The sequence below is a fragment of the Mirounga angustirostris genome, unplaced genomic scaffold, assembly GCF_029215605.1.
Source record: "Mirounga angustirostris isolate CCGP_5_RB_7025 unplaced genomic scaffold, mMirAng1.0.hap1 SCAF_6, whole genome shotgun sequence".
In the NCBI taxonomy this organism is placed as follows: domain Eukaryota; kingdom Metazoa; phylum Chordata; class Mammalia; order Carnivora; family Phocidae; genus Mirounga; species Mirounga angustirostris.
This window is the reverse complement of record NW_026991714.1, coordinates 122,016,454-122,044,026: the sequence shown is the minus strand read 5'-3', so window position 1 is coordinate 122,044,026 and position 27,573 is coordinate 122,016,454. Positions and strand designations below refer to the sequence as shown.

Genomic DNA, 27,573 nt, shown 5'->3' with positions numbered 1-27,573 from the left:
GAGAGTCAAATGAGGTTTGGAATCCATTAGACTGTTCCTGTAGTTCCTGGGGAAGCTGCTCAGGAGTAAGGACCCTGAACTGGGAATCATTTTGAAGTGGAGAATGTTCAACTCTACAGTATTAACTACAGTCTGCTTCTCCCTCTCCCTCTGCTGCTCCCCCTGCTTTGTGCTCTGACAAATATGTAAAATCTTAAAAAAACCCAACAAAACAGATTGAAACTTGAGATTACATCACAGCTGAAAGACTAGGGATCAATATCCTTTATAAAATGAATTTTGAAACACATGGATGAAAAAGGAAATTGGCGAGCACATTTGCTATAATCATAAAAACCAACATTATAGCCTTCTTTCGTATTAACTTTATTAGTATTTATAAAATAAAAACGATTTATGAAAATATTTTCAAGATATAGAAACTACAGTCTTTGCAAAATATACACAACCATAATTGTTACAATACACATCCTTGTATATACCTTAGACATTATGAAAGTGTTGAAGAATGACACCCTGTAAAAGTTGAGAGAAGGAACATTTTCTCCAACCTTGGTATATATTGTGACATTCAAGTACTTAAACCACACACTGTTGAAATAAAACATGTCTCTAGTGTACAGGCCCAAAGGGATTTAACCCTCAAAGTCCCATAGGTTCTTTTATTGTGCAAGGTAAAGAACCAGGAGAGGGTTCCCTGAGTTAATTTACCTTAGGTAGCTTAAGCAGTGGTTTACTTTCCATACTTTGTCATGGAAATAAGGGAAAGGAGAAGGCCATGGAAACCCATCTTGGGCAGATCCCCTTCCCAGCCTCTCTATCTGTGCAGCGTGGCTCCTACAAGAGGATTTCTAATCTTTGAGCTCTAAAATGCTCGGATTCTGTAACTATCTAAGACCTTTGCAAAATGATGCTTCTTCAACTCTAAACTCCCAAAATTGTGTATTAGGCTAAAGTTATAATGATAGTGTGACTCCCCTAAGTAGACTTCATTTAGAGTTTGTCAGGTGGGAAGCATTTGGGAAGATCAGCAAGCTAAAAATTTCCTTTTGGAACTATTGGAAAAGATCCTTTCTCACCAAGGCATAAACCTCAGAAGCCAAGTTCTTTCTTTCTTTGGAAGAATTATGATGAAAGGGAGAGAAAGAGCCTATAATCTTTCAAATCTGCAGGCTTAAGATAATAACAGATGCTAGGTTGGACAGTAAGAGTTGGAAACCATCATAGCTTCACCAATAAAGGGTTCATTGTGATAAAGAATCATTTGCGTGTACTCTCTACTTCCTGATTAATCTCCCAGGCCTTCCTAAATATTACACTCTCTCTTTAACTGCAGAGTATTGGCCTGATGAAGTTCCAGATAAAAAATGCTACTTGAATTCATGAAGTGAGTATCATGGTACCACGGCACTGCCATTTAATACCATACTGATACACTAGAATTTAACAGTGAATTTTTCTGTTCAAGAAACTACAAAAGTCAATCAACCATGAATCCGTGTCTTAACATTTAACAAGTAACACGAAGCATTATTATATATAATTCCGTAAGGGAAAAGGACTATAAAAATAAGCTTAATAGGACTGCTGTATTTTAAAGTTGTTTTAAAAAAATATATGCCACAGTCTTTTAAATATTTGGTGTAGAAAGGATAAGGGAGGTATCTATTAGGGTGATCCGTAAGAAACTATGGTTTTTGTAAGTTAAAAAGGTAAAATTTCAGCAATTTTATATGGTTCAACCTAATAAAATCCTGAGAAAATTTTATTTGGCATCACACTATAAATTCAAAGAGAATTTATAGAAAATCACATTTCTAGTGAGGGGAAAATACTTCAGCATGGAAATGTGCACATTGGTTATGCCAAGATTTCTCTCTTGTGGTTTAAAGACCTGAAACCTTAGAAAGTTAAGAAAAATGTAGTGCAGTTTCAAAAAAACAGAGGACAACTTAAAATTATAGAACGATAGCTACAGTTGTGAATGCCACTGAGCAGAAAACTTCTAGCCAAACCTGGTGATCAAAAACTTTTTTTTTTAAAGTTTACATATAAAAATTCTGGCATCAAAATGAAAAGGCACTCGTATGGGTTAAAAGAAAGATAATCATTTATAAAAGCCTTGAAAATAAGGCTAATTCATTTGTATTATTAACACCATTAAGTAGGCACCTTTTCCAAGTTTCAGCTTTGGCCTCCTAAATGGAATTAGGTTTCAAATGAATTTCCAACATAATACCAATTATAGCAGCATTATAATCAGTAAGTTTCTTAGCCTCTACACTGCTAAAAGAGCATCTAAAATTTCCTACCCACCTATATCCCATCAATACCAAAAATACACTTTAAAAAATTACATATATTTATACCAGTCATAGAACATTTTGCAGTCTTTTTTCCAACTAATGATCTGTCCTCTTACCGATGCCACCCCAACAACAACAAAAAACCCAAAGAGAAACCAAAACCGAAACAATTGAGGGAAAAAAAATTGCTAGACCACACTGGTTAATTCTTAGCTAATTAAAGACATACCATATTCAAAAATGGTACTTTAATTATGAAATTTATTAAGTATAATCAGCGAAGGAAATGCAGATTTTCCAGGTGCGTGCACGCGGGGCGGGTCCGCACCGGGGGACCGCGCACTCAGCAGCGAAGCCTCATTTGGCGCCCTGGCACCCTTTCCGCACGGCCGCGCCCGTGCTACTGGCTATGACGCACAGGGCCCCGCCCACCGTCCACCACGTGGGCACATCGTGAAAGAAAATAATCTGGAAGATGAAAGCGAAGACCACATCCATAGTCTTCATTATTGCCACTGGCCCTGCTTTTTCTATTTGGATGGCTTTCGTGAGAAACACCTGACCCCCCAAACCAAACAGGCCGATGAGGATGAGAAACAGCCTGTCCAACCCGCAGTAGGGCAGACTCCATTCCCCGATGATGAAGAGGACAATGATGCTCTCCAGGAGGCCGAGGATGACGTAATACCAGATGCTCAGGAAGTAGTCCACGGACTTACCCATCTTTCTGAGGATGACCAGGGTCAGGGCGGCGAACACGGCGTGCGCGACCGCTGCGATCGTGCCCTTCAGGTGAAGGGAGTAGCTTTCGCCCCTGCCCGCGGCGCTGGCGCCAAACAGAAACGGGGGCCTCACGATAAGGATCACGCCAGTGATAGTGAAGACGGTGAAGAGGCCATCCCAAGGGCTGTATTTCTCTTTGAGAAATATGCAAGCAAAGATAGACGTGAACACGGGCGAGCTAAACGTGATGACAGTGGCGTCGGCAAGGGATGTTGCCTGGAAAGCGTAGTACAGTAGGATCATGGCGGTGGAACCCAGGACTCCTCTGAGCAAGAGGAAAATTCGTTGACCCTTGGGGCCTATAAACCCAGTTCTGTGAATTCAAATGGAGGAACGCACATTAAACCAACTTGGTATTTGTTTTTAATATTGCAATTCTTGATTAAACACTATTTTTGAAGTCCTAACTGTCAAAAAATAAGGGACTAGTAAATTAATTATAATGCCCACAACTTAATAGTATACACCTTTAAAAAATGGTGTCTAATTATAGCTAAAAACAGGTAAGTGTTCACAGTATAAGCAAAAATAGCAAAAGAGAACTCCATAAATAGTTTAATTATAATTAAGCAAATCTAATTTTTCCTATGTCTATACAGGCTTGCAAGTAAGACAAAAAGGAAAATGTACTGTAATGTTCATAGTGGGTAAACTTTAACAGGTAGACTCATAGATAATTTTTCTTCTTTATTTTCCCCCAATTTTCTACAATGACAATACGTGATTTTTATAATAAATACAATTTCAAGATTGAGCTGTCCTACATAAGAAAATTTGGTCCTGGCTAGTATGCATTGCCAATCTTACGAGTTTTTCTATAAAAGCTGAGGTAATGCTAGAATTTATTTTAGCCATTGAATGTGCGACAACTTTTCATTGTTCTCTGCAGGAAGAGTTAAAATATACTGAAAAAGAACATATAGCATTTGGATAAGTATAATAACTGCCACTCAATTTTCTTTTTATTAAATATTTACCAAGCAAAGTGCTGGGTACATGTCAGGGTAGTCAGCTTGCTGACCTGGTGTCAGCACTGAACACCTATCTGAAGGCTAGCCTGTAGGCCTGACATGAGGACTCCTGGGTCTCTGGAGTTAGAAATGAAAGCATAGGTCACCTTTGACTCATACCTTGAAAATACCTGGAATACCGTATCATCTTCCATGATAATGAAACATAAAATAGGTCAAAACAGATTGGTGCTAAGGATTTAAAAAATTCTTCCAATGCCTTCCCCTGCCAATTCTACTATGGGGAAGATAATTGTGTTAGCATCAGTGGTCTGTTACCACCCTTAGAAATTTCTGAAGTCTCACCATCATTTCCTAAAATACTGAGACTTATCCACACTTACAAAAGAATGTCTGACAATATTAATTAGTAAATTTTCACCTTTTTCACCAAATCCTCAGGATACGGAGTGACACTATTCCAAATGCATCTGTACTGTGTTAGAGATACAAGGAGACTGGTGGCACATGACTGAAGCATTTAGTTTAGGGTTTAAGCCTTTTTGCCCAAAGAGAGAAAGAACCACAGACTGCCACCAGGCATCCAACTGGTCTTTTCTCCAAGGCCTCTAAGTACACAGGGGTGGGTAGAGGTTATAATGGTGTGAGAGAGGCATAATTTTAACCTGGGAAAGGGTGGGGAGGGGGTTCTATATGGAAGGGAAAGAGGTGCTGGATAGGGACAGGAAGGATGGGGAATATAGTTTTCAAATACTGTTACATTCTACATAAAGTGCTCTGAGCTATAATCAATTTTATTTGGCCCTTGCAGCCAAGGTGCCAGATAGAAGACAAAGAGTATAGTTCCCTCCAGTTCACAGATGAGGACACTAAGTATGAAACTATTTAAAAAGGCCTTGCTCAAGATTACCTTTTCCCTTTCCCACATCACCCTAGGGGGGGAAGACCTGGATATTATTATGGTAACCTTCTGTTTGCCCTGATAACAGAGCAGCCCATTCTACTTAAAGAAACATTGATATTAGGAGACACCACGACTTTTTCTCATTTCCTTTTTTCTTCTAAATACCAGTTATGCCAAGGGAAAGAAGGGAGAGTGGTACAAGATGGAGGGAATTGTGTACAAGGAATGCTTTGTTCTCAAAATGGGGAATGGAGAATAACTGAATCTCTTTCCCCTCCTTCGCTGGGCATGTGGTTTGTGCTTATGAGAGCGTCTTCTGTGGGTGGGTCCTTGTGACTATTTAGTAATCAGAGCCAAAGGGTGTAGGAACTGGTTAATCTATGGGAGGGATAAAGCATCCGCTATAGAATAATTCAAGCAGTTCAAAAGATTTACAAACATTTGTTGATACCTTCTACTTTGCAGATAAGAAATACTTACTTTCTGTATATTAAGCAAGGGATAATGACTAGCATTTGGAACACACATCGGAATGCACTAATTTCTACAGCATGGACGTCTTGCACTTTTTTAACAAATAAAGAGGCCACTGAGAAAAGGAAGGCGGACAATAATGTATAAAACAAGCCAAGTCCAGGACAGGGTGCTTTCTTCTTGGCTTCTGAAAAAGATTAAGTTCTGGTTAGTCCTTGCTTCCAAGTATATGTTTTATTATTTTCACTTAGGAATTGAGAAAAATGGAACAGTGTTAATGGCTAACAGGCTACCAATGCTATTTCCTAAGCATATCCATTCTCTGGACCCGAACCATTTCCCCACCAAGAATGAAGAATCATTGAGGAAAGCAACAATTTAAACCCATTAATTTTTAAATGCAGTTTTACCCTATAAAATGGATTTCCTTTGGCTCACTGAGGAATCACCCCTCACTTACAAATCAAAAAAGTAAAAATGCTTGCCAAGACGGTGAGAGAAATCTTTAAGAAATGCTTGTCAAGATGGCTAGAGAAAAATGCTTCCAAGTGATAATTTATAGCATCTCACTGGTGAACCAGGTTTTATAAAGGAAGTGTTCTTTTCTGGACAACAGTTTATAACTGTGTCATATGGCTACTTGTTGATTATCTTACTTCCCCCACAAGCCTGTGAACTCTTCCAGGCTGGGACCTCACTGTCTCGTTTATGCCTGGCTCATGGAAGACCCTGATTAAATATTTGCTGAATGAAAGAATATGAGAGAACTTCATGGAAAGACACCAAGTCTAACACCACTGGCAACAGAAGGCTCTCTGTTTTGTTATTTTGAACCGTTAATCAAATCTTTTACTTTTCATGGTTTACGACTGATACTCCGTTTAGAGCATAAACTCTTCAAGGGCAGGGGGCTAGGGTATCTACCCTTCTGACCTCAAAGTGCTTTAAAACAAAATTTTTTAAAAATTAGAACCGTCGTTAAACACCTAGGCACCTTCTTGCCTAGCTCTGAACCAGGAAACTTCTGCTTTCTCTAAAGCATCACATATTCAATCCATTAATGACAGTCTGTATGAGCATTAAACTTTTGTTTCACCACTTCCTATATCTTAGTTACCTAAAACAGGAGTAGAACCTGTTTTCAGTCTCATACCCCCTCCCCGCCCCACCATTCAGAGGGAAGCAAAAAGGGACAGGATAAGCAGAGAACTCCCTAAAAGATAGGTGACTCACTGAGGGATATATTAATATTTTTTTCTTTTTTGAAACAAATACAGAAACAAGGAGAGAATAAGAAGGAAACACTACTGGCCCTCATCAGTTAAGAGTACAGCAAAACAGAAGGGTGTACTGTTTGGGCACTTGCAATTTATAGTAAAACTAGGATCATCATTCCAGTCTAGGAATTTACAATGTGTTACTCAGCTATAGAATGGTATTGCATAATAATGTTTTTTTAAAAAATGCCCTCCTCTGATAAATGCAAACACCAGGTAATACATTTCAACATCCTCACAGCCGCGAGATACCTTCGCCCATGAGTGACAAACACTTTGTGAATTGGGACCAAAGTATGATGATGCACAATCTTTCCAGGAGCATTCTACAGCCTGACGTGTGTAGTGAAAGATGCCACTGTGGTCAGAGGCCTCTCCCTTTTCCTGTTCCAGGTGCACAGCCGAAAAAAATCATTTGGAGCTAGCGGTCGTCGTCATGTCAAGGGCGATAGGTTGTAAGTGCCAGAATCCTCCACATTCTGTTCACTACCTATGTGCTCAGATACCACAGAAACAAACTGCACATACTCAGCCCATGAGAAGGAAACTTTAGAAGACTTCCAAGTTAAGCACCACAAAATACATGCCTTGGCTGTGGTCAGCCTGAGAGTTCAACTTCTGAAATTTCAGAGTTCAGGTCCAAATAAAATAGTTTTTCTTAAAAGAAGCCCAACTCATACATAGGACCTACACCCTCAGACAGAACAGGAAGATCAAAGACAGAAAACATCTCCCTGGTCTATATTTCAAGGATCTTCTCCAACCTAAACTTTTAAATTTTTCTCCAGGAATATTTTAACTTAACATGACATTTTAACTCTTTTAAAACTTAATTTTACACCCCTGGTTCTGATTATCTTGTCTCTTAAAACATAGCCACTCACATATTTTCTTGCCTATAAACACTTAAGGCCCATGATTGCTGACTGGGACAGGGCAGTTGTTACAAGGCCTGGCTGAGCTTGGTTATTTGTTATGAAGGTGAGGCCTGGTTCTACTCAGGCGGACATGTCTCTTACTGAATAATAATTTCCATTCTGCCAATGGAGATGAACAAGAGAGTAGCATAATCCAAAGAGGCATTTGCTTATGTAATGTGCTTCTATGATCATATTCCACTACAAGCATAGCTAATAATTTGGCAACTCTAAATAATTCAGATTAAGTGGCCACAGTGCAATTTCCCAAGTTAGAAGAAAACTGAAAAGCTGCTCAGTTTTTCTATCCTCTGCTTTAAACTGTGATTCACAACTCTGGCTGGGAATGAGAATTGACTGAGTTAACTTTTTAAACTTCAATTCCTGAGCCCTACTCCAGACCCACTGATACAGGATCTCTGCAACGGTAAAAAGCTCCACCAGCTTGAGAACCAGTGCTACACTAGAGAACTCCTTCCAGGGGCACACATCGAAGACAACTTCTCCTTGCTTCAGTCCAAGATCCACACTGTCATTCAAGAAAATAAATAGATGTCTTAGGATAGCTGTATGCTGTCTGTGAAGGTTATCCAAGAATGTAGAAAACTGGTTTAACAGTTTCAACCTGAACTTGAAAATGAGCTTTCTTGAGATACCCATGATCAAGCCATTAAAATGATACTGTCACAAAGTTCGATGACAACATTTCTCTGGCAATCCTGTTTTCAGAGTATTATCTGCTTATCTTACGATAACTATAACTAAGTCTTACTATTAGCAATTTTCTTTGAAGTTAAAATACTCAAGATTCCTAAGTGCAGTCGCTTATATAGGTTTATCATTTTGCCATGTGCTGCCTGAGTGTACAGTTTTCCTCTTTGGCTCACAACAGCAGAAACATTTAAGAGTTCGTAAGGACTGACTCAGCATTCCACCAAAATGACATTCAGCCATAATAACTGATAAAGTGAGAAATTCACCTCTTCACGGACTGCACATCTGGTCAGCACAGCTTGAAGTGACCCCTACTCTGGAGCCACCAGCCCATGCATAAAGAATCAGAAGTCTGATCATTTCTGTTAGCATTTAGGACAAAAATGGAGCAAGAATCATCTTCTGGGGTTCATCTCTCTAAACTGCGGAAAGTTCATAATACAGAAAGGGGGAAATGGGGTTGGGGAAGAGGCATAGAAATCCAGGGTCACGTTTCGTGGAGGTCACCCAGAGGATGAGATGATGCAGACTGTGTAACTTTGTCTTGAAAGGAGATCTACTTTTTCCTCTTCTTCTAGGAAGATGCTCCAGGTGGTTGGTGGAGTTTAAGGAGGAATGTGCTTAAAGTAGCACTGTGGTCAACACAAAGGACCTTGGCCTGGGTCTCTGGCATGCTGGGATCCTTAACCGTGGTGCTGCAGGGACCTGTGCCATGTCTCACCCACACATGCCAGATCTAGGGAAAACAAGGCAACCCCCGCCCCGAAGCCCTCACCTTCCTGGGCTTCACTTTCCTCATCTGTGGAAGGAAGAGGTTGAACAAGATCAAGGTGATTTTACACAGGGTACTGCGCTCTGGAGACAAGTCTGTGAACCTTTTAAAAATGTTATGTAAGGTTGTGCATCTGCCTTGTTTAGGATTAGTTGCTAAGAAAGTCCTATATTTGTTTCAGGTCTGTGATATAATGATTCAAAATTTTAAAAATAGGGGAAAAAAATCACAAAATATTCATTATATTAATAATGGAAATCTGGTTTAGTTCAGTGTGAGCTGTTACGGATATATTGTAAAAATTTACAACAAAAAAGTCCTCCTAACCCCAAAAGTTTAAGAACCAGTGGTCCCACTAAACTCTGCCTTCCTAAGATTCTAAGATTCTGAGGCAAACATTTTCTAGACTCTATGCTTGCCTTTTTTTTTTTTTAATTAAGTAGGCTCCATGTCCAGCATGGAGCCCAACTCGGGACTTGAACTCAGAACCCTGACATCAAGACCTCAGCCGAGATCAAGAGTCCCACGCTTAAAGGACTGAGCCACCTAGGCGCCCCGTACTCTGTGCTTTTCAACTTCCTCTTGAAGGAACACCGCTTACCACCGTCATAAGTGTTCGTAGTTTAGCTCCCTCCCAACCTCAGCTGGCTGCGAGATGGCCTCTTAACTGATCCCCCAACCTCCAACCTCCGGCAGGACGCACCGAACTGCAATCTGACTCGGCGGTCCTGCCCGCAACACTTTAATTATAGGAACAGTTTCAGAATCCCAAAAGGGTTCCAAACACAATCAGAAACTTTCTCCAGTCTTCGCGCCAGCGGGGACGAAAGGGGCTTCTGCTTTGCAGACCCCCAGGTGAGGGCTCGAGGGTTTTCCCCAGCTCTGAGCAGGGTAGGGATGGGGGGCGAGGTCCTCACTGCGCCCCCGGCCCGCAGCTAAGGGGACCCTCGCCCCCTGGCGTCCGCACTCCCACCCCTACCCCAGGGGCAAGACTCGCGCCCGGGTCTGCACCCCACACTCACCCTGCGGAGCACACAAGGCGCACGGCGAGGAGCCGAACAGCCAGCACCTGCCGGGGCCGGGCGTCCCCGCTGCCTCGGCCGCCGCGGGCTCCTCGATCGCGCCCTGAGGCGCGTCCTCCGTCAGCCGCAGCCCGGGCTCTGGCACCTCGGCTGCCCCGGCGCTGTCCAGGGGCCGCATCGCGCGGCCGGCGCTCTCCCCCGCGCCGCGGCGACTAGCGCGGGGAGCAGCGGCTCCGCTGCCCTGCTCTTCCGGCCGGCGGTGGGGCGGGGCGCATGCGCGCGCGGCCCTCCTCCCCTCGCCGGGGACCGCGCTTGTCCTCCGCTGCCCTCTTACCTTCGGCTCCTGAAGCCTCCTGCGCAGGAGGAGGCCGGCCACCTCCCTGGTCTGGCGCTGGTTCCCACAACTAGTCCGAGGGCGTCCTCCCCTCTGCTGCGGTCCGGCTAGCCTGGCCAGTGGCTTGGAGTCATCCTTCCCCAGGCACAGCGGACCCCTTTCTGTCGATGCAAAGAGAGGGAGGGGAACGCGTGTGGGTCCTGTGGCCTTCTTTTGGGCTAGGCCGTGGGGAGGTTAGGAGAGTGTGCGTTTATTTAATGGTGTGGCACCCATTCAGCACCTCTGGAGTACCCTGGAGACCTTGCCAAACACTGTGCCTGTCTTTGTCTCCTTGCCAGTTATCCAGGGAAGGTAGAATTTTCCTGGTTTTAGGTAAGAAGAAAAAAAAAAAAGGATTAGCACATAACCATAGGGAAAATATATCTGTAAGACTGGGGCAGAACCTATTTATATGTTCTTTGTAACAGTAGGCATTCATTATTGGTTTTTTTTTTTTTTAATTTCTTTTTTTGGTTGTTAACTGAGACATCCTAATTTGGTTAGATGTAAGATTCCAATAATCTGACATAATTGCGCCCAGTAACGTAAAAAAAACATATGTCATTTGGCCCCAGGATTCCTGGAATTCACTAATAGGCTCTTTATGTTTAGGTGATTCTTCTTTCATCTCTGCTTGCTTTAAATGTGAAAGGACAGTGTCTGGGCAGGGATGAACCTGCCTAAATTGTTCTAGGTCCAAGTGCAAGCAGATTACCAACCATGAGAGTAGAGTTTGTCTTTACTCAGGTATTTGCAAAAATTGGTCAACAGCTGAAAAATACTGAAGTCAGGAATCTTGGGTTCTGCCTCTGATTCTGTCCCTGAGTATGTGACCTTGGATAGTCACCACCTACTACTTGAGGCCTTGGTTATTTGAGATAAAATTATTTCCCTTCCTATTTTGCAGAGTTGTGCAAATCAAGTCCAGTGATGTGGGCAAAAGCACAGTGTCACCTGAAAAGCACTTTACTGAAAAATCAAGGTGTATTTTTTTTATTAAAAAAAAAAGATTTTATTTATTTGACAGAAAGAGACACAGCAAGAGAGGGAACAGAAGCAGGGGGAGTGGGAGAGGAAGAGGCAGGCTTCCCGCGGAGCAGGGATCCCGATGTGGGGCTCAATCCCAAGACCCTGGGATCATGACCTGAGCCCAAGGCAGACGCTTAACGACTGAGCCACCCAGGCACCTCACAAGGTGTATTTTTATATAAGGTGAACATATAATTTATCCTCTAAACTGGACCCGCCCTTTTATAGGGTGGAAGAAGGAGCTTTCAAAAATTATGCAGGGCAATAGGCATAAACCGGGATTGTTGTAGGCAAGCTGGGACAAATGGCCGCCTGAATTCTAACTTGGTGAACATATACTTTTGCCTTGTCTTAAAAAGAATTTAAGGCTGCTTATAAAACATATGAAACTGATTTTGTTGTTGGTGGTGGTGGTGGTGGTGGTATTTTAGTGGGGAAATTGTAGGGAAGGGTGGTGAAGGTGATAGATCATGATTATGAAGCAAGAACCAAAAAATTTCTCCAAACATCTAGAAATCAAGTGCAGTTTCACAACTGCATTTATTTGTAAGACTTAGATGTGCAGAGTGTTTGAAGAGTCCCTGCAATATTGTGATTTACAGGAAGTATATATTCGGTCATTCACATATTTATTTGCTCTTCAGCCAAGGTTCTGGGCTCACAGCTCTCAAAACTCTTGGAATTCCCTGAGCAATAAGAACAATGGAAGCAACTTGTGTCTTAATATTTGGTCTTTTGTCCTTAGTTCCTAAAATAGCTTCAGAGCCATAAAGGTGTAATGGGCATCTTGTGATTCATAACAAACCTCTTTCTACCACAACTGGGTTTATGTTAATGAGGTTATCGGAAAACACCTAAGGACAGGGGGCCTTGTTGCCAGGGAAACCATCCAGTGATTAGAGGGTTGGCATTGGCAGTCCCCCTGGACACCTGTGGGGAAGAGGAAGGGGCAGGGATTGAGTTCAGTCACCAATGGCCAGTGATTTAATTAATCATGCCTATATAATGAATCATCCATAAAAACCTCCAAAGGATGGAGTTTGGAGAGCTTCCTGTTGGTGAGCACGTGGAGGTACTGGGAGAATGGGTCTCCTGGGGAGCACAAAGAAGCCCTGAGTTCCTTCCCCATACTTTGCCCTATGGCTCTCTTCCATCTGGCTAGTCCTGATTATAGCTTTTTATAGTAAACTGGTGATTTAGGGAGTAAAATGCTTCTCTTAGTTCTGTGAGTTGCTGTAGCAAATTCATCAAACCTGAGGCGAGGGTCTTGGGAACTCCCCCATCTATAGCTGGTGGGTCAGAAGCACACGAAATAACCTGGATGTGTAATTGGCATCTGAATGGGTGGGGAGCAGCCTCGTAGGACTGAGTCCCTAAACTGTGGGGTCTGACACTATCTCTGGGTAAATAGGGTCAGAATTGAGTTGACTTATAGGACACCCAGCTGGTGTCTGGAGAATTATTGTTTGTGTGGGGAAACCTCCCACTGCCCACACCCCTCCCCAGTGGAATTGGGTCCAGGAACCCTGTTAGTTTCCCTTTTCAAATAGTAAAGATGGTGGTTAGGATGTGTAAGGAAGAAAGAATTGGATGATTTGACCAAGAAATATCTTGACTACTTCACTTTCAATACCATCCTCAAAAAGGGAGAAGAAAATAGGTACCACACCAGTATTGACTAGGGTGACTTAAGGGTGATGGAATGATTTGGGTCTTGCATTTTATTCCCTTTCACTTCCTTCCCCTCTGCTGCCAACAGTGATGTATGAAAGATAGCAGTCACTTTAGTTTTTCTTGTTTGCTAAACAAACAAGAGCCACAGAAATATAAAAAGCAACTGATAAGGAAAATATGGACCAGACTAAGTCAGAAGACTCGCTCCAAGTTGCAGCTCTACCCAGCAGAGGCATGGAGGAGCTAAGTTTTTCTTTGAGCATTGTTATTTCTAGACTCTGGTGACAATGACTTACAGTTGGAGAGAGGTGGGCTTCCCCCACAGGATGAAGGGTGGGGCAGAATCCTGAGATGGAGAGAAACCAGCTCAGAGCCCACTGCACTAGTCTGAGGTTCTGACCTCAGGGCAGAGGAGGCAGGGAGGAAGGACTGCTTTTGAGGTAGCTGGCAGATGGAGTGGACAGGATTTGTGGACTCATACGAAGCAGCATTGCTTCTGTAGGCAAAATCATGCAGTGTTCCAACTGAAATTCTGCTTCTCAAGGAATTCAATCCTTTAGTGAGAACAGGGGCCCTCACTCTTAATGCCAGGTAACCACAGTGGGTGGCACTCCCACCGTTCTGGTGTCATTAAGGAAGAAGGAAGATGAAAGTCGAAGAGGGGTGGTGATGAAGGATAGTTGGAAGGCAGGCACGCAGGCAGGGACAAGGCACCCCGCCCTCAGAGGAAACCACCGTTAACAGGATTTTACACCACCCTGGAAGGAGCCCTCCACCCTTTCCCTTGTGATAGATAGATGACAAAAACCTGATTGGATGACAGGCACAAGGGGTTGATCAGATTAAAACAGCCCTCCCGGGACACCTGGGTGGCTCAGTCAGTTAATTGGTTAAACTGCCTTCACCTTAGGTCAAGGTCACAGGGTCCTGGGATTGAACCCCGCCTTGCCTTTTGGGCTCCTTGCTCAGCAGGGAGCCTGCTTCTCCCTCTCCCTCTGCCTGTCACTCCCCCTTCGTGTGCTCTGTCAAATAAATAAATAAAATCCTTAAAAAATAAAATAATGTGATGGAACCTGGACTGGATTGCCCAACAGAAAAACCAAGTGGCACTCGGAGATCTTGGAGGATAGGAGGTTTATTTAAGGCTGGCAGGCTCAGAGGAGAGTGGTCTCCAAAGATCTGAGCCCTTAGCACAAACAAAGGGGGCAATTTATACACTGCTACTTCCGCATACTTGGCACTTGGGGCGCGTACGGGCGAAGCGGGGCAGGGAGAAGAATCCAGAAGAGCCCCGGGGCAAGGGCTGGGACTGTCTCGCTGGCTCTGTCCGCCATCTTAAGACACAGATTTTCCTTATCATTTCCCCCCTTTGATGCCCCCTTTAAACACCTAGTTTAGAGGGCACTTTCATCTTCTAAGGGGTGATAATGAGTAAGGAGTAACTGGAGTCTGATTTAGCAATTTGAGTAGTGATAAACCTAGTAAGGGCATTAAGAATACAAGGACCAAATGCTACTATGAGGAGAAGCAATAGGAGGGGGCCAACGAGGGGGGCGAACCAAGGGAACCATTGTGAGAGGGTATCCCACCAAGTTGTCCGCTGGAGTGATTCCCACCGGCAATGTACTCGTTCCTGTAATTGGGTCAGAGTTTCTTGGACCACCCCTGACTCATTAGTATAGAAACAACATTGCTCCTGTAAGAAGAGGCAGAGCCCCCCTTGCACAGCCGTGAGCAAGTCGAGCCCGTGCCTGTTTTGGAGGACCACTGAGGCCAGTGAATTGAGTTGCCGCTGCAGGGCCAGGGCCCACTGAGTGAGGGCAGAAAAATCCGCCGTGAGTTGTTGAGTTAACCCCTGGTACTGAACCTGAGACATCCCGACACCAGTGGCGCCAAGGGCAACACCTGAAGTGGCCAGCAGGCTCACGATAAGAGGGATGGCCGTGGGGGAGCGTCGAGGGCAGCTAGGATGTCTCCATATGAGTGGGGCATCGCTCCCAGGGAGGACTGAAAGATCGGGTAAGAGACTGACAAGCGTGCATGATTGATCTCACGGGGTGATGCAGATGTATACACCTTGATCACAAGCCAGAAAAGTGTTGTTAGGGGCGCCTGGGTGGCTCAGTGGTTGGGCGACTGCCTTCGGCTCAGGTCATGACCCTGGAGTCCCGGGATCGAGTCCCGCATCGGGCTCCCTGCTCGGCGGGGAGTCTGCTTCTCCCTCTGACCCTCCTCCCTCTCATGCTCTCTGTCTCTCATTCTCTCTCTCGCAAATAAATAAAATCTTAAAAAAAAAAAAAATCTTAAAAAAAAAAAAAGTGTTGTTAGGCGTACAGACCCGACTGTGGCCCGTGATGGGAGAGGAATAGTTGCCATACAGTGGTAGTGGAGCCAGAAAGGGATAATCTGCGGTCCCCAGTGCCAAGGTGGGAGGTGACGTGGTAGACTGGTTGAGGATGACACCTAGGTATTGGATGGGACTGGGCTTTATACAGATCCAGAAGTCAGACACTAGGAGTGATTTGAGTGGTTAAGTGCTTGGTGGGAGGCGTTAGTCATACCTACCAGTTGCGCAATAGACGCTTGATGCGTGTGGATGAGGGACCCAGGGATGTGCCAGGGCGAGTTATTTTCTGTTTGACTCTGAGGGTCGACTGCAAGGCTTGGGGCGAACATGGACTTAATCATAAACTTGGCCATGGGGTCAGTCCCTATAGAGTGATAAGAGGAGAGTGATTCCTACAGCCCATGATGTGGCATTGGGTTCTAAGACTGAGAGGGCGAGTGGTATACAGTGATTGTTAGAGCAAGAGGATGGGGTGGCCTTGCGCGACAAGGAAATCTGGATGTCATTGTGCTGTTTAAGGCTCCACCACCCATTGGACCATTGTTCCATTCCCAGCCAAGTTGCCACCCAGGACTTGCATCCCCAGGCTTGTGAGTAGAACTGAGGGCAGGTGTTTGGCTGTTGAGGCATAGGGCCCCCACAGATGTAGATATCTACCAGCTGGTAACCTGAGTGAGGGTCATGGTAGGAACACCATCTATGAGGTTCCCAGGAGGTATCAAGAAGCTGGCATCCATCAAAATGGAGGTCAACCTTTGGTCTGTGCTCCTCCCAGGTGGAAGAAGTCAGTGGGGCCGCTGGTGCAGGATTGAGGGGGATAAGCTGGAAAGTCATTTGCCAGTAACAGTGATACAAGAGTTTGCCCCCCTTGCTGGGCCAGGCAAGCTAGAGGCAGTGTGGAGGAACAGCACTCCAGGTAGCAGAAGACCAGGACTGACTGGGGCCAGGAAAACCATGGTGAAATGTGCTCAGGAGTAGACAGCAGAAGGCCAATAAAATTGGGATCTATGACCTTAGGTAGAGGGAGCCATCATGGCTAACTCGTCAGCAGATGAAACCTGTGGACAAGTAAGTGCAGTAATACACACTAGGGACACCCAATAAGCAATGACAATGGTGAGCCTCTGGGGGAAAGTCTGGTCAGGAGGGGCAACAGTGTAGAGTCTGACTCCCAAGATGAGCGAAATCACGCCAATGAGAGCCAGGGACCATGGTGAGCAGATGTCCATCAGTTGGTGGAGCTCATTGAAGGTGAAGCCGGAGTGGGTTCGTGAAGTCTGGCTGGACTCTCCACTGGCGTGGCTCCTTGTCCGAATGATGAGCTTTCTTCACTCTTGAGTGGTGGACCCACGGAGTGACACCTGAGACCTTGAGGGCAGTAGGGGTGGTTAGAACAACAATGTGGGACCCTGTCCACTGCGGTTTGAGGAAGTCTTTCTTCCAATCTTTGACCCAAACTGACTCCCCTGTCTGGAAGGAGTGTACATGAGACCCTAAGGAGATTGGGACCCTCTCAGTGGTGTACTTTTGTAATTTATTTAGGGTGGCCCCCAGGGCCTGAAGTTGCTCCTTTATCCCTTTATCTCCAACCTGATGCAAGTTTCCTGAAAGGCTTCCCAAGCATGGGGGAGGCTGTTCATATATTAATTTGAATGGGGAGAAACCTGATGTCCCCAGCGGGCAGCGAGCATGCAGGAGAGCTAGGGGTAGCAGATCTGGCCATGGAAGGTTAGTCTCCCAACAAAACTTTGCTAAGGTTCCCTTGAGGGTGTGATTCATTTGCTCTACTTTCCCTGAACTTTGGGGCCGGTGAGTGGTGTGGAGTCTCCAGGTGATGTTGAGAGATTTGGTCAAGACCTGTACAATGTCTGCCACAAATGCGGGTCCATTGTCACTATGGATTGTTAACGGCAGGCCGAACTGGGGCATGATCTCCCACAAGAGGAATTTAGCTACTTCCCGGCTTTGCTCCATCCTGGTCAGGAAGGCTTAGACGGACCCAGAGTATGTGCATACTATTACTAGGAGATACTTGAATCCCCTGCTCGGCTGCACATCTGTGAAGTCTACCTCTAGATCTTCAAAGGGGGTTGCTCCCATCCTCTGGACACTGGGCAGGGGCTGTGGTGCAGACCGAGCATTATTTTTAGCACATGTTATGCATCGTTCACTCGTTGCTCGGCATAGTGCTGGCAGCTGACTGATGTAGTAGTGTTTCCTGAGAAGGGCTCTAATGCAATTTTTCCCAGCTGAGTGAGTTGGTGGTATTCCTTGACTAGATGCCCTCCAGTTGCTGTTGGAACAAAGATGCAACCGTCTGGCATCATCCACCATCCCTTTTCAGTCAGGTTGGCCCCCTCAGCCATGGCCCATTCCTTTTCCTTTTTAGTGTAACTGGGCAGAGGGACTTCTTCTGGGGGTGTTAGGGCCATGGTGAGGGAAGAGGCTCTGTCTATGTCCTCATTGACAGTGGTCTTGACTGCCTCATCTGCCAGATGATTTCCCTGCGCTGTGGGGTCGTCTCCTTCCTGGTGTCCCTCACAGTGCAGGATTGCTACTTCCTTTGGAAGCCAGACGGCTTCAAGGAGTCTCAGTATCTCCTCCTTGTTCTTGATAGCTTTTCCCGCTGTGGTTAGGAGGCCCCTTTCCTTGTAGATGGCTCCATGTATACGTAGAGTAACAAAGGCGTTTTTTGGAAAGGAAGCAGTGTCCCTGTGCGTTCATGAGGGACACAACTGCATGAGGGACCTTGATGTTAAGTTCTTGCCCCAGGGTAAGTTTGTCCGCCTCCTTGATGAGTAGGACTGTGGCTGCCAGCGCCCTTAGGCACAGTGGCTGTCCCGTTGCCAAGGGGTCCAGCTTCTTTGACAGATAAGCAACTGGCCATTGCCAGGGTCCAACAGTCTGGGTGAGTACCCCGAGAGCTATTTTTTCCTTTTCATGCACAAAGAGATTGAAGGGTTTTTCTACATCTGGTAGGCTCAGGGCTGGAGCCCGCCCCAGGGCGATCTTTATCTCTGTGAAAGTGGCTTCGCTTCCTCAGTCCAGGAAGAGGGTTCTCGATCTGGTCCCCCTAAGAGATCATAAAGGGGTCTTGCTATTGCCAAGAACCCAGGGATCCAGATGCAGCAGAGTCCTGCAGCCCCCAGGAATTCTCATAGGCCCCTTTTTGTCTGGGGCTGTGGCAGGGAGATGATGACCCTTTTCCTCTCCCGCCCTAGTTCTCTTTTCCCTTGGGTGAGGAGGAAACCAAGGTATCGGACCTGTTGTTGGCAGATGTGTGCCTTCTTCCATGAGGCTCGGTATCCCGAGTCTGACAGGAGCTGTAGGAGGGCCTTGGTGGGTCACTGGCGAGGAGGAGGTCATCCACATACTGGAGGAGGGTGCATTGTGCGACCTCTCTTGGGAAGCTGGTGAGGCCCGCAGCCAGTGCTTCCCCAAAGAGGGTTGGTGAGTTTTTAAACCCCTGTGGGAGGCGCATCCAAGTCAGTTGCATCTGGTGCCCTGTATCAGGTTCCGTCCATTCAAAGGCAAACACTGGCTGGCTCTGGGGAGCTAAGCAGAGGCAGAAGAAGGCATGCTTCAAATCTAGGCAAGTGAACCACCTGGCCGGCCCTGGGATTTGGCCAAGGAGGGTGTATGGATTCGGGACCACTGGGTGCAGAGAGATGGTCACCTTGTTGATGGCCCACAGGTCTTGAACTAGTCGGTATCCCCCTCCTGGCTTCTTGACTGGTAGGAGTGGGGTATTCCAGGCCAACTGGCACTCGACTAGAATACCTGCTTCTTTGAGTTTGGTCAGATGTTCTTGGATGCTGATCTTAGCTTCTTGTGGAAGGGGCTATTGCCTTTGCCTCTGAGGTTGGGCTCCTGGGATCAGTTCAACAATGATAGGGGCCCAGTTCTGGGCTAGTCCCAGTGGGTTGTTTTCAGCCCATACTGAAGGACAGGCGAGTCTGAACTCCGGCAGGCTGCTCGGTTGGGCCTGGGCACAGAATAGCTTCCATTCTTCTTCCCTTGGCATGGTATTTGCTAGTATTAGATGCCCCATCTCCTCTTGCCTTGGGTTAATCAGAGGCTAGTGTGCCCAGTGGGCTCAAAGGTTATCTGAGCCCTAAGCTTGGAGAGTTATGTCTTGGCCCAGGAGAGGGATGGGGCAGTCAGGCAGATAAAGGAATTCATGTCGGACCTTGTGGCCCCTGAGTTCACACTGGCAAGCCTGGCAAAAGGGCTATTGTATCTCTTGCATCCCAGTGGCCCCAAGGATGGTCACAGTCCTTTTGCTGAAAGGGACCACTGGGGAGGTGACAACAGAGTGCTCGGCCCCAGTATCAACCATTAAAGTCACTGGTTGGCCCCCTACCTTCATTCTGACCATGGGCTCATGTGGGCCAAGGAGGAAAGAGCCTAGTCCCCCTCAGTCTGAGTCCATTCCCGCAAGGCCTATGAGGTCCTCCTCTTGGGGTTCTTCCTTGTAGCGGCTGGGCTTTTGAGCCTTTCCCCGGTTGGGACATTCATTTTTTCAGTGCCCTTTCTTTTTACGGTAGGCACATTGATCCCTTGCCAAGGGGGTTCTGGGCTTCCCCCTTTCAATGGCTGGGGTCACCCCATCTTTGTGTTGTCCTTTTCTTTCAGGGCAGCGGCAAGGAGGCTAACTTTCTTTTTCATCTTTTTGTCGGCTTCCTGTTCGGCTGCGACCTCCCTGTTCATGTAAACTTTATTGGCAATCTCTATTAGTTGGGTGATGTTCCTCCCGGCAAAACCTAGTTTCTGAAGTTTTTTTCTGATGTCTGGGGCAGCCTGAGCCACGAAGGAGGCGTTTACCATCTGTTGGCTTTCCTGTGCCTCAGGGTCAAATGGAGTATATATCCTGTAGGCTTCAGATAGTCTTTCGTAGTAGTCCCCGGGGGACTCCCCTGGTTGTTGAGTGACCGCGGATATCTTAGTCATGTTCATGGGTTTCTTAGCTCCTGCCTGGATTCCCCGGTGGAGGGCCTCTTGGTACTGGTGGATGTGGGCCTGTCCCTCAGTTCTGGTAAAGCCCCATGCTGGGTGCTCTTCGGGTGCGGCCATGTTAGCCCAGGCAGCAGGGTTGATGACTCCCACTGGTGCATGCTCTTCCAGGTATTGCCATGCACCTTTCATTATTCTCCTTCTTTCCTCTCTGTTAAACAGTGTGCAGAGTAACTGTTGGCAGTCTTCCCAGGTTGGCTGATGAGTCTGGAAGAGGGATTCTATGAGGTCTACCATGGCCTGTGGTTTCTCAGAGTAGGATGGGGTGTTAGGTTTCCAGTTGAGGAGGTTGGTGGTGGAGAAGGGCTGATAATACATCATGGAACGGCCGGGTTGGACCATCCCATCTTTATTGCACCTCTCGGGTTCCTGCGTCTCTTGTACAGGCATTTGGAGGGCGCTTGCACCCAGCCTGGGCACAGGCTGGCTGCTGGTCCTGGAGAAAGTGGATCCTTTGGGCCTGGGGGCACCGGTGGATTCTCTGGGCCTGGGGGCGCCTGTGGATCCTCTGGGCCTGGGGGTGGCAGTGAAACCGATGGTGGTGGAGTGTCTGGAACTGAAGGGCCAGGTGTAGATGGTCTTGGGGGTATGTACGGTGGGGGCAGGATCGGTTCCTTCTCAGGATCTCCGGCTAGGATTTGTGGAGACTGGGGCTTTTGCTGATTTTCTTTAGGTTGCTTGGATGAGGCGATTAAGACCCTGGCCTGTCCCTGCCTATTGCAAGTGAATCACACCCAGGGGGGAAGGGTCTGAGCAATTCCTAGCCAGGAGTCAATGTACGGAAACTGGTCAGGGTGTCCTGGTTTTCCTGTTATGACTCGCCATACTCGACAAATCATTGGGACATTCAATGTCCCTTCTGGAGGCCACCAGACATCAAAGGTGGGCCATTCCAATTCACATAGGGTTCTCAACTTTCCGGGGTTCATCCTGACTCCATAGTCTCCCGAAAACCCCTTCTTGAAATTTTTGATCATGGCCTCTAGAACTGTAGGTTTACTCTGTCCTGACCCCATGGTGATGTCCCCGTGTGCGGTGGAGCAGAGATAGACAAAAGGGGGGTGCCTCCTGAGGTGAGGAGACCAATCAGATGCCCGTCTGGCCGTGTTCTGAAGGAGCTTAGGTGAGGCTTAGCCCTGGCGGTCTCAGTGTTGTGACTTACAATCGGAAACTATTCCAATGCTGCCACTATGCCATTCACCACAGAATCACAGATGGGCCCACTCAGACTCCGTAGGCTTCTGGGGACCTTAAGGGTGCCCGCCCATGGAGTCACAGAATCAGTCCACTTGAGCAAGCCAGGTTGGACTGCACATTCACTCACGCATTCACACTCCAGAAGTTATTACATTCCCTCCCTGGGAATCCCTACCTGTGAGACCTGTAAGAGGTCTCTGGGAGGTGATCAGGTTCCCCTTCCACCCCAGTGGGGGTGGGCCTGTCTGGGTCCTGGGGCCCCAGGCCTTACCAGAATCTGACGTTCGGACCAGGTCCTCACCTGCCAAGTCTACTCGAGTCTGGCAGGAACAGCAGAGCAGGGCTGGCCTGAGGCGACCGGAATGGGAGACTACCGAAAATTAGGCAGGGCGTGCCTTCTCCATTACGATCCCTCCTTCTGTCACTGCCCCGCCATTGCCCCCAAACCGGTGGCTACAATGGGCCAGCGCAGTTGGGTTTCCCAGTCAGGGAACCAAATGTTACGGAACCTGGATTGGATCGTCTGACAGAAGAACCAAGCGGCACTCATAGATCTTGGAGGATAGGAGGTTTATTTAAGGCTGGTGGGCTCAGAGGAGAGTGGTCTCTAAAGGTCTGAGCCCTGAGCACAAACAAAGGGGGCAATTTATACACTTCTACTTCCGCATACTTGGCAATTTTGGCGCCTGCACAAAGCAGGGCAGGGAGAAGGACTTGGATTGGTGTGTGCTGGAAGCCGCGCAGGGAGAAGAACACAGAAGAGCCCTGGGGCAAGGACTGGGACTCTCTCACTGGCTCGGTTGGCCATCTTAGGACAAAGACTTTCCTTATCAATAAAACAGCCCTCCAACAAGCCCATAAAGAACCCTAGACTTAGAAACTCCAGTGGTAACCCTCTCGGGTCCCCTCCCTCTTTGGGAGCTTTGTACTACCACTCAATAAACTTTGCTTCACTACCACTCAATAAACCTTGCTTTGTTGCCCACCACTCTGCCTGGTCTGCCTCTTCATTCTTTGAAGTGGCATGACCAAGAACCATGGGCACCGAAGGAGAAAAAATCCTGTAACAGTGGGTTCTAGCTGTTCCATGAAAAAGTGAGAGTGCAGGATCCTCATCACCACAGTGGTGGCAGGTGGAGACCTCCAGCTACTGCAGCGGAGGAGTTGGACTCCTGATTTCTGCTACTCTTTATATGTCAGGGATGTTCCTGAGTGAGACATGTGTAAATCAGGAGCTCTCTTCTCCTGGTATGTCTACCTGATTCATATCAGACTGGTATCTTCATACTGATTTGAAAGACTCCTCCCTAACCCCCCCCAAAAAAGTTCGTTTCTTACTCTTTTAACTAATGCAACTTATGATTCAGAAAATGGCAGTTTGCTCCAAGGAGTGAGGTCTAGTGTTCATGTTTTGGGGAAGATCGGTACTGTGGAACAATAGATCATAATTCTAAATACCTTGATAAATGAAAGAGGGAACAAGCCAAAGAGAGGTAGTTTAGCCTAAATGTAGGATAGTATATTGGAGAGGCAAAATAAACTGTTTGAATAGATGATAAAAACTGACTCTGGAAATATAACAGGAAAAAAAAAAAGCCAGGGTCAGTTCCTTAAAAAAAATGCAACTGAGGGGCACCTGGGTGGCTCAGTCGTTAAGCGTCTGCCTTCAGCTCAGGTCATGATCCCGGGGTCCTGGGATCGAGTCCCACGTCGGGCTCCCTGCTCAGTGGGAAGCCTGCTTCTCCCTCTCCCACTCCCCCTGCTTGTGTTCCCTCTCTCGCTGTGTCTCTCTCTGTCAAATAAATAAATAAAATCTTTAAAAAAAAATGCAACTGAGAATTTACCTCCTGATCTAGTAATTCCACTTCTGGTTAGATACCCAGACGAATTGGGAGCAGGGAATCTAACAGAGAATTTACACAACAGTGTTCATAGCAGCATTGTTCACAATAGTGGAAAGGTGGAAAGAACCCAAATGTCTACCACCCGATGAATGGATAAACAAAGTGTGGTATATACATATAATGGACTATTATTCAGCCTTAAAAAGGAATGAAATTCTGACACATACTGCAACATGGACAAACCTTGAAAACATTTCACTAAGTGAAATAAGCCCAACCTAAAAGGACACAGACTCTATGATTCCACTTAGATGAGGAGCCTAGAATAGTCAAATGCATAGTGACAGAGATCGAATGAATGGTGGTTGTTGGAAGCCGATCGAGGAGGGAAAGGGGTGTTAATGTTTAACGGGTACAGAGTGTCAGCCTGGGATGATGACAGTTCTGCAGGGGGATAGTGGTGATGGTTGTACAGCAATGTAATCTCACTTAGTGCCGCTGAGCTGTGCACTTAAAATGGCTAAACTGGTCAATTTTACATTATTTATGTTTTACCACAATAAAATAAAGTTAAAAAAGAAATGTCAGGGGAAAGCTTTTCTGAGGGTGTGCAGCAGACGACTATGAAACCAGCAGTGTAGATCCAAAGTTGAAGGAAACCCGGGTCTGCATACAAGCTGTGGTGTGCAAGGTATTTTCCCCAGCACTAGCCATGCTCTCCTTTCTTCAGTTCTCCTTCATAATTATAGAGAGATGATAATACATTGAAAAGATCCATAAGAGGAGGAAAAGAGGTAGCATGGTATAGTGTGTTCTGGGCTTCTGAAACGTTTCCATCCAAGTATCCCTAATAGCTAAAAGTGTGAACTTGGAACTGTGAACTTTAATTTCTGGAGACAGAGTTTAAAGCCCTCGTCAGAGATGGGACGTTTCTTTAAAGTCCCCTGTCCCATCTTGGACACGTATGCCAATTTTCCATTCTATTCCCTAATATATTTATGTTTATCTTAATGCCATTTTTCATGTAACTCATTCAACTAATGCTTGAGTGCCTGCAGTGGACCACTTACAGTTCCTAGCAGGGGTAGAGTGGGGTGCGAAACAGACAAGGCTACAGTCCTCTCAAGGGTCGGGTGAGGGATGGTGGAGGAACAAAAGAGGATGCACGCATTACCTAGCATGCAGAACTCATGCTTCGGCTCCGTGCATCTTGCTTAGCTTCTTGTCCCTGCCGGGTTGACTCACTGGCCTGGGAATCAAGAGGCTGGGTTCCGTGCAGTTGTGCGGGTCTGGACACATCCACTTGGTTCTCTCCATCTCTATTTCTTAAGCTTAGAAGTCACAGAGCTGGATCCCAAGCAGTCACAGCTGGGCGGGGGAGCGTCCCCCCCGCCCCCCGGCCCCCAACACCCCCGCACCCGGCCTTGATACCACTGGGACTTTCTCCAGCAACTTCTTGCTTTCCTACTCTCATCCGTTCCCTCTCTGGGAAAGATAACTCCTATAAAAATGATTTATGGCCACTGCCCTGCTGCGCTGCCCCTGGGAAACCTGTATCCTCCTGTGGGAACTTGCTTTCTGCTTACAAATTTCCTGAGAGTGTGGACGGATGCCTGTACTTTAGACTTTGCCCTAGATGATAAAAGTACAGTGCAATCCACTTTAACCCCAAATTTGTCATAATTTGGGATTTGGATTCCACCCAGCTCTCATTATAATACTTGTTCTTTATTAAATGCTCAAAGTATGCCAACCACTATTAAATGCATTTCATTTAATCCTCAGGAGAACTTTATCATACATTTTAGTGTAATGGTTAATAGAAGGGCTCTTGGAGCCTGCTGCTGGGGTACCCTTCTGGCTGCCTTACTTACCAACTGTGTGACTTCGGACAAGTGACTTAGCCTCTCTTTGAGCCTCTATTTTCACATCTATAAAATGGGATAATAACCCAATGGATACAAAAATACAGATTTGAAGAGGTACAGGCATCCTGATGTTTCTGGCAGCATTATCAACAATAATCAGACTGTGGAAAGAGTCTAGGTGTCCATCGACTGAAGAATGGATAAAGAAGGGTGGTACACACACACACACACACACACACACACACACACTGGAATATTACTCAGCCATCAAAAAGAATGAAATCTTGCCATTTGCAGTGACATAGATGGAGCTAGAGTGTATTATGCTAAGCAAAATAAGTTAGTCAGAGAAAGACAAATATCATATGTTTCACTCATATGTGGCATTTAGAACAAAACAGATGAATGTGTGGGAAGGGCAAAAAAAGGAGGGGGGTAGGCAATTCATAAGAGACACTAATGACAGAGAACAAACTGAGGGTTGCTGGAGGGGAGGTGGGTGGAGGATGAGCTAAATGGGTGATGGGTATTAGGACGGCATTTGTTATGATGAGCACCAGGTATTGTCTGTAAGTGATGCATCACTGAATTCTACTCCTGAAACCAATATTACACTATTAGAATGTTAACTAACTAGAATTTAAATAAAAATTGGAAGAAAAAAACTTGCTGATTAAGAATTATAACATGCTTTATTTTAATAGTTGGACTACCTAGTATATGGTTTGCTTCATGAAATATACAAATTTTTTAAAATTTTTATTTGTATTAGACTGCAAGGTGTAATTTTGTGAAACATAATAAATATACAAAAATGTTTAAAAGATAAAATAAATGAAATGGGTTGATAATAGTATCCAGCTGCTGTGAGAATGAAATGAGGTAATACATGTAGAATGACAGATAGTAAGTACTTTAAAAAAAAAGTGTGTCTTTTATTATCCCTATTTTACAGATAAGAAAATTGAGGCTCAGAGATGTTAAACAACTTGCCAAAGGCACACTGATAGGAAAGAGCAGAAGTAGGATTGGGACCCAGGACTGTATGGAGTCAAAGTCCACGGTCCCAATGACTTGACTTATCCAGGGGTCTTAATTGCCAGGATTGCTGGTTTCTGAGAGGACCTCATTAGGGCACAGTCCCTTTCACCTTATAGCCTGGCTTGGACCTTGAGGCCATTACTTTGGCTACATTCTATGACTATGTTCTATACCACACTGATGCTCTGTGCTTTGTGTTAGGCTTATGGTGTCTGTCTAGCATCTTAACTTTCTTGGAGTAAAATGTTATGAAACAAAGAAGAAAAGCAATTTTAATAATAATAATAATAATAATAATAATAATAATAATAATAATAGAAGCCAACCTATTTCCCCATCTGCTGTGAGAACATACATGCTCCAATGTCCACAACTCTGATCTCTTCCTAACTCACTTCTGTTGTCCAAAGCTGGAGTCTAAGCTAGGACCCACAGGGCAGGGGTGGGGTGAGAGTTCACAAGCAATTTGCAAAGCGAATAGATACCCACCAGCAATGCAGACCTGATTTTAGGGATTTCCTGCATCCTCTGCCTATCCAGGGCACTCTATTATTTTCCCTGCATCCTAGGTGTCTGCTCTATTTCTATTTTCCCATTACTGGATCATCTTCCAACTTTTCATGCTATCAACCAAAAGGACAAATATTAATTTTTAGTAATATGAGGCCCAAGGAGGGAGAAGACGTAAGCAAAGTGTCAGTAGATAATTCCAATATTAAACCATCAAGCACTGGGGTGCCTGGGTGGCTCAGTTGGTTAAGCGACTTCCTTCGGCTCAGGTCATGATCCTGGAGTCCCGGGATCGAGTCCCGCATCGGGCTCCCTGCTCGGCGGGGAGTCTGCTTCTCCCTCTGACCCTCCTCCCTCTCATGCTCTCTGTCTCTCATTCTCTCTCTCTCAAATAAATAAATAAAATCTTTAAAAAAAAAAAAAACCATCAAGCATTTATTTTCCAGACAAACAGGGGTGCACATGTTTGCATGCATGTGCCCACGTGCGCGCGCGCATGCACACACACACACACACACAAGCAGTTTCCCCTTCAGT

General features: G+C 45.8%; 1 protein-coding gene across 1 annotated transcript; it reads right to left on the bottom strand.

Moving 5' to 3' along the window:
* Nucleotides 1–345: 345 nt before the first annotated feature.
* On the bottom strand, nt 346–10,398 carry SLC35G1 (solute carrier family 35 member G1). Its single transcript, XM_045878453.3, has 3 exons — nt 10,141–10,398; nt 5,445–5,625; nt 346–3,402 (listed from the first exon to the last, which is right to left on the bottom strand). Exons 1-3 carry the CDS (start codon nt 10,316–10,318, stop codon nt 2,664–2,666), a joined length of 1,098 nt encoding a protein of 365 aa, XP_045734409.1. The 5' UTR covers nt 10,319–10,398; the 3' UTR covers nt 346–2,663.
* Nucleotides 10,399–27,573: the final 17,175 nt, after the last annotated feature.

What these genes read in the sequence shown, in the direction of transcription:
- SLC35G1 (XM_045878453.3), bottom strand. Translation starts at nt 10,318, where the DNA reads ATGCGGCCCCTGGACAGCGCCGGGGCAGCCGAGGTGCCAGAGCCCGGG. An exon ending in CGCCTTGTGTGCTCCGCAGG is followed by an intron (nt 5,626 to 10,140) that starts GTGAGTGTGGGG and finishes AATCTTTTTCAG; the next exon opens with AAGCCAAGAAGAAAGCACCC. An exon ending in CCTTGCTTAATATACAGAAA is followed by an intron (nt 3,403 to 5,444) that starts GTAAGTATTTCT and finishes TTGAATTCACAG; the next exon opens with AACTGGGTTTATAGGCCCCA.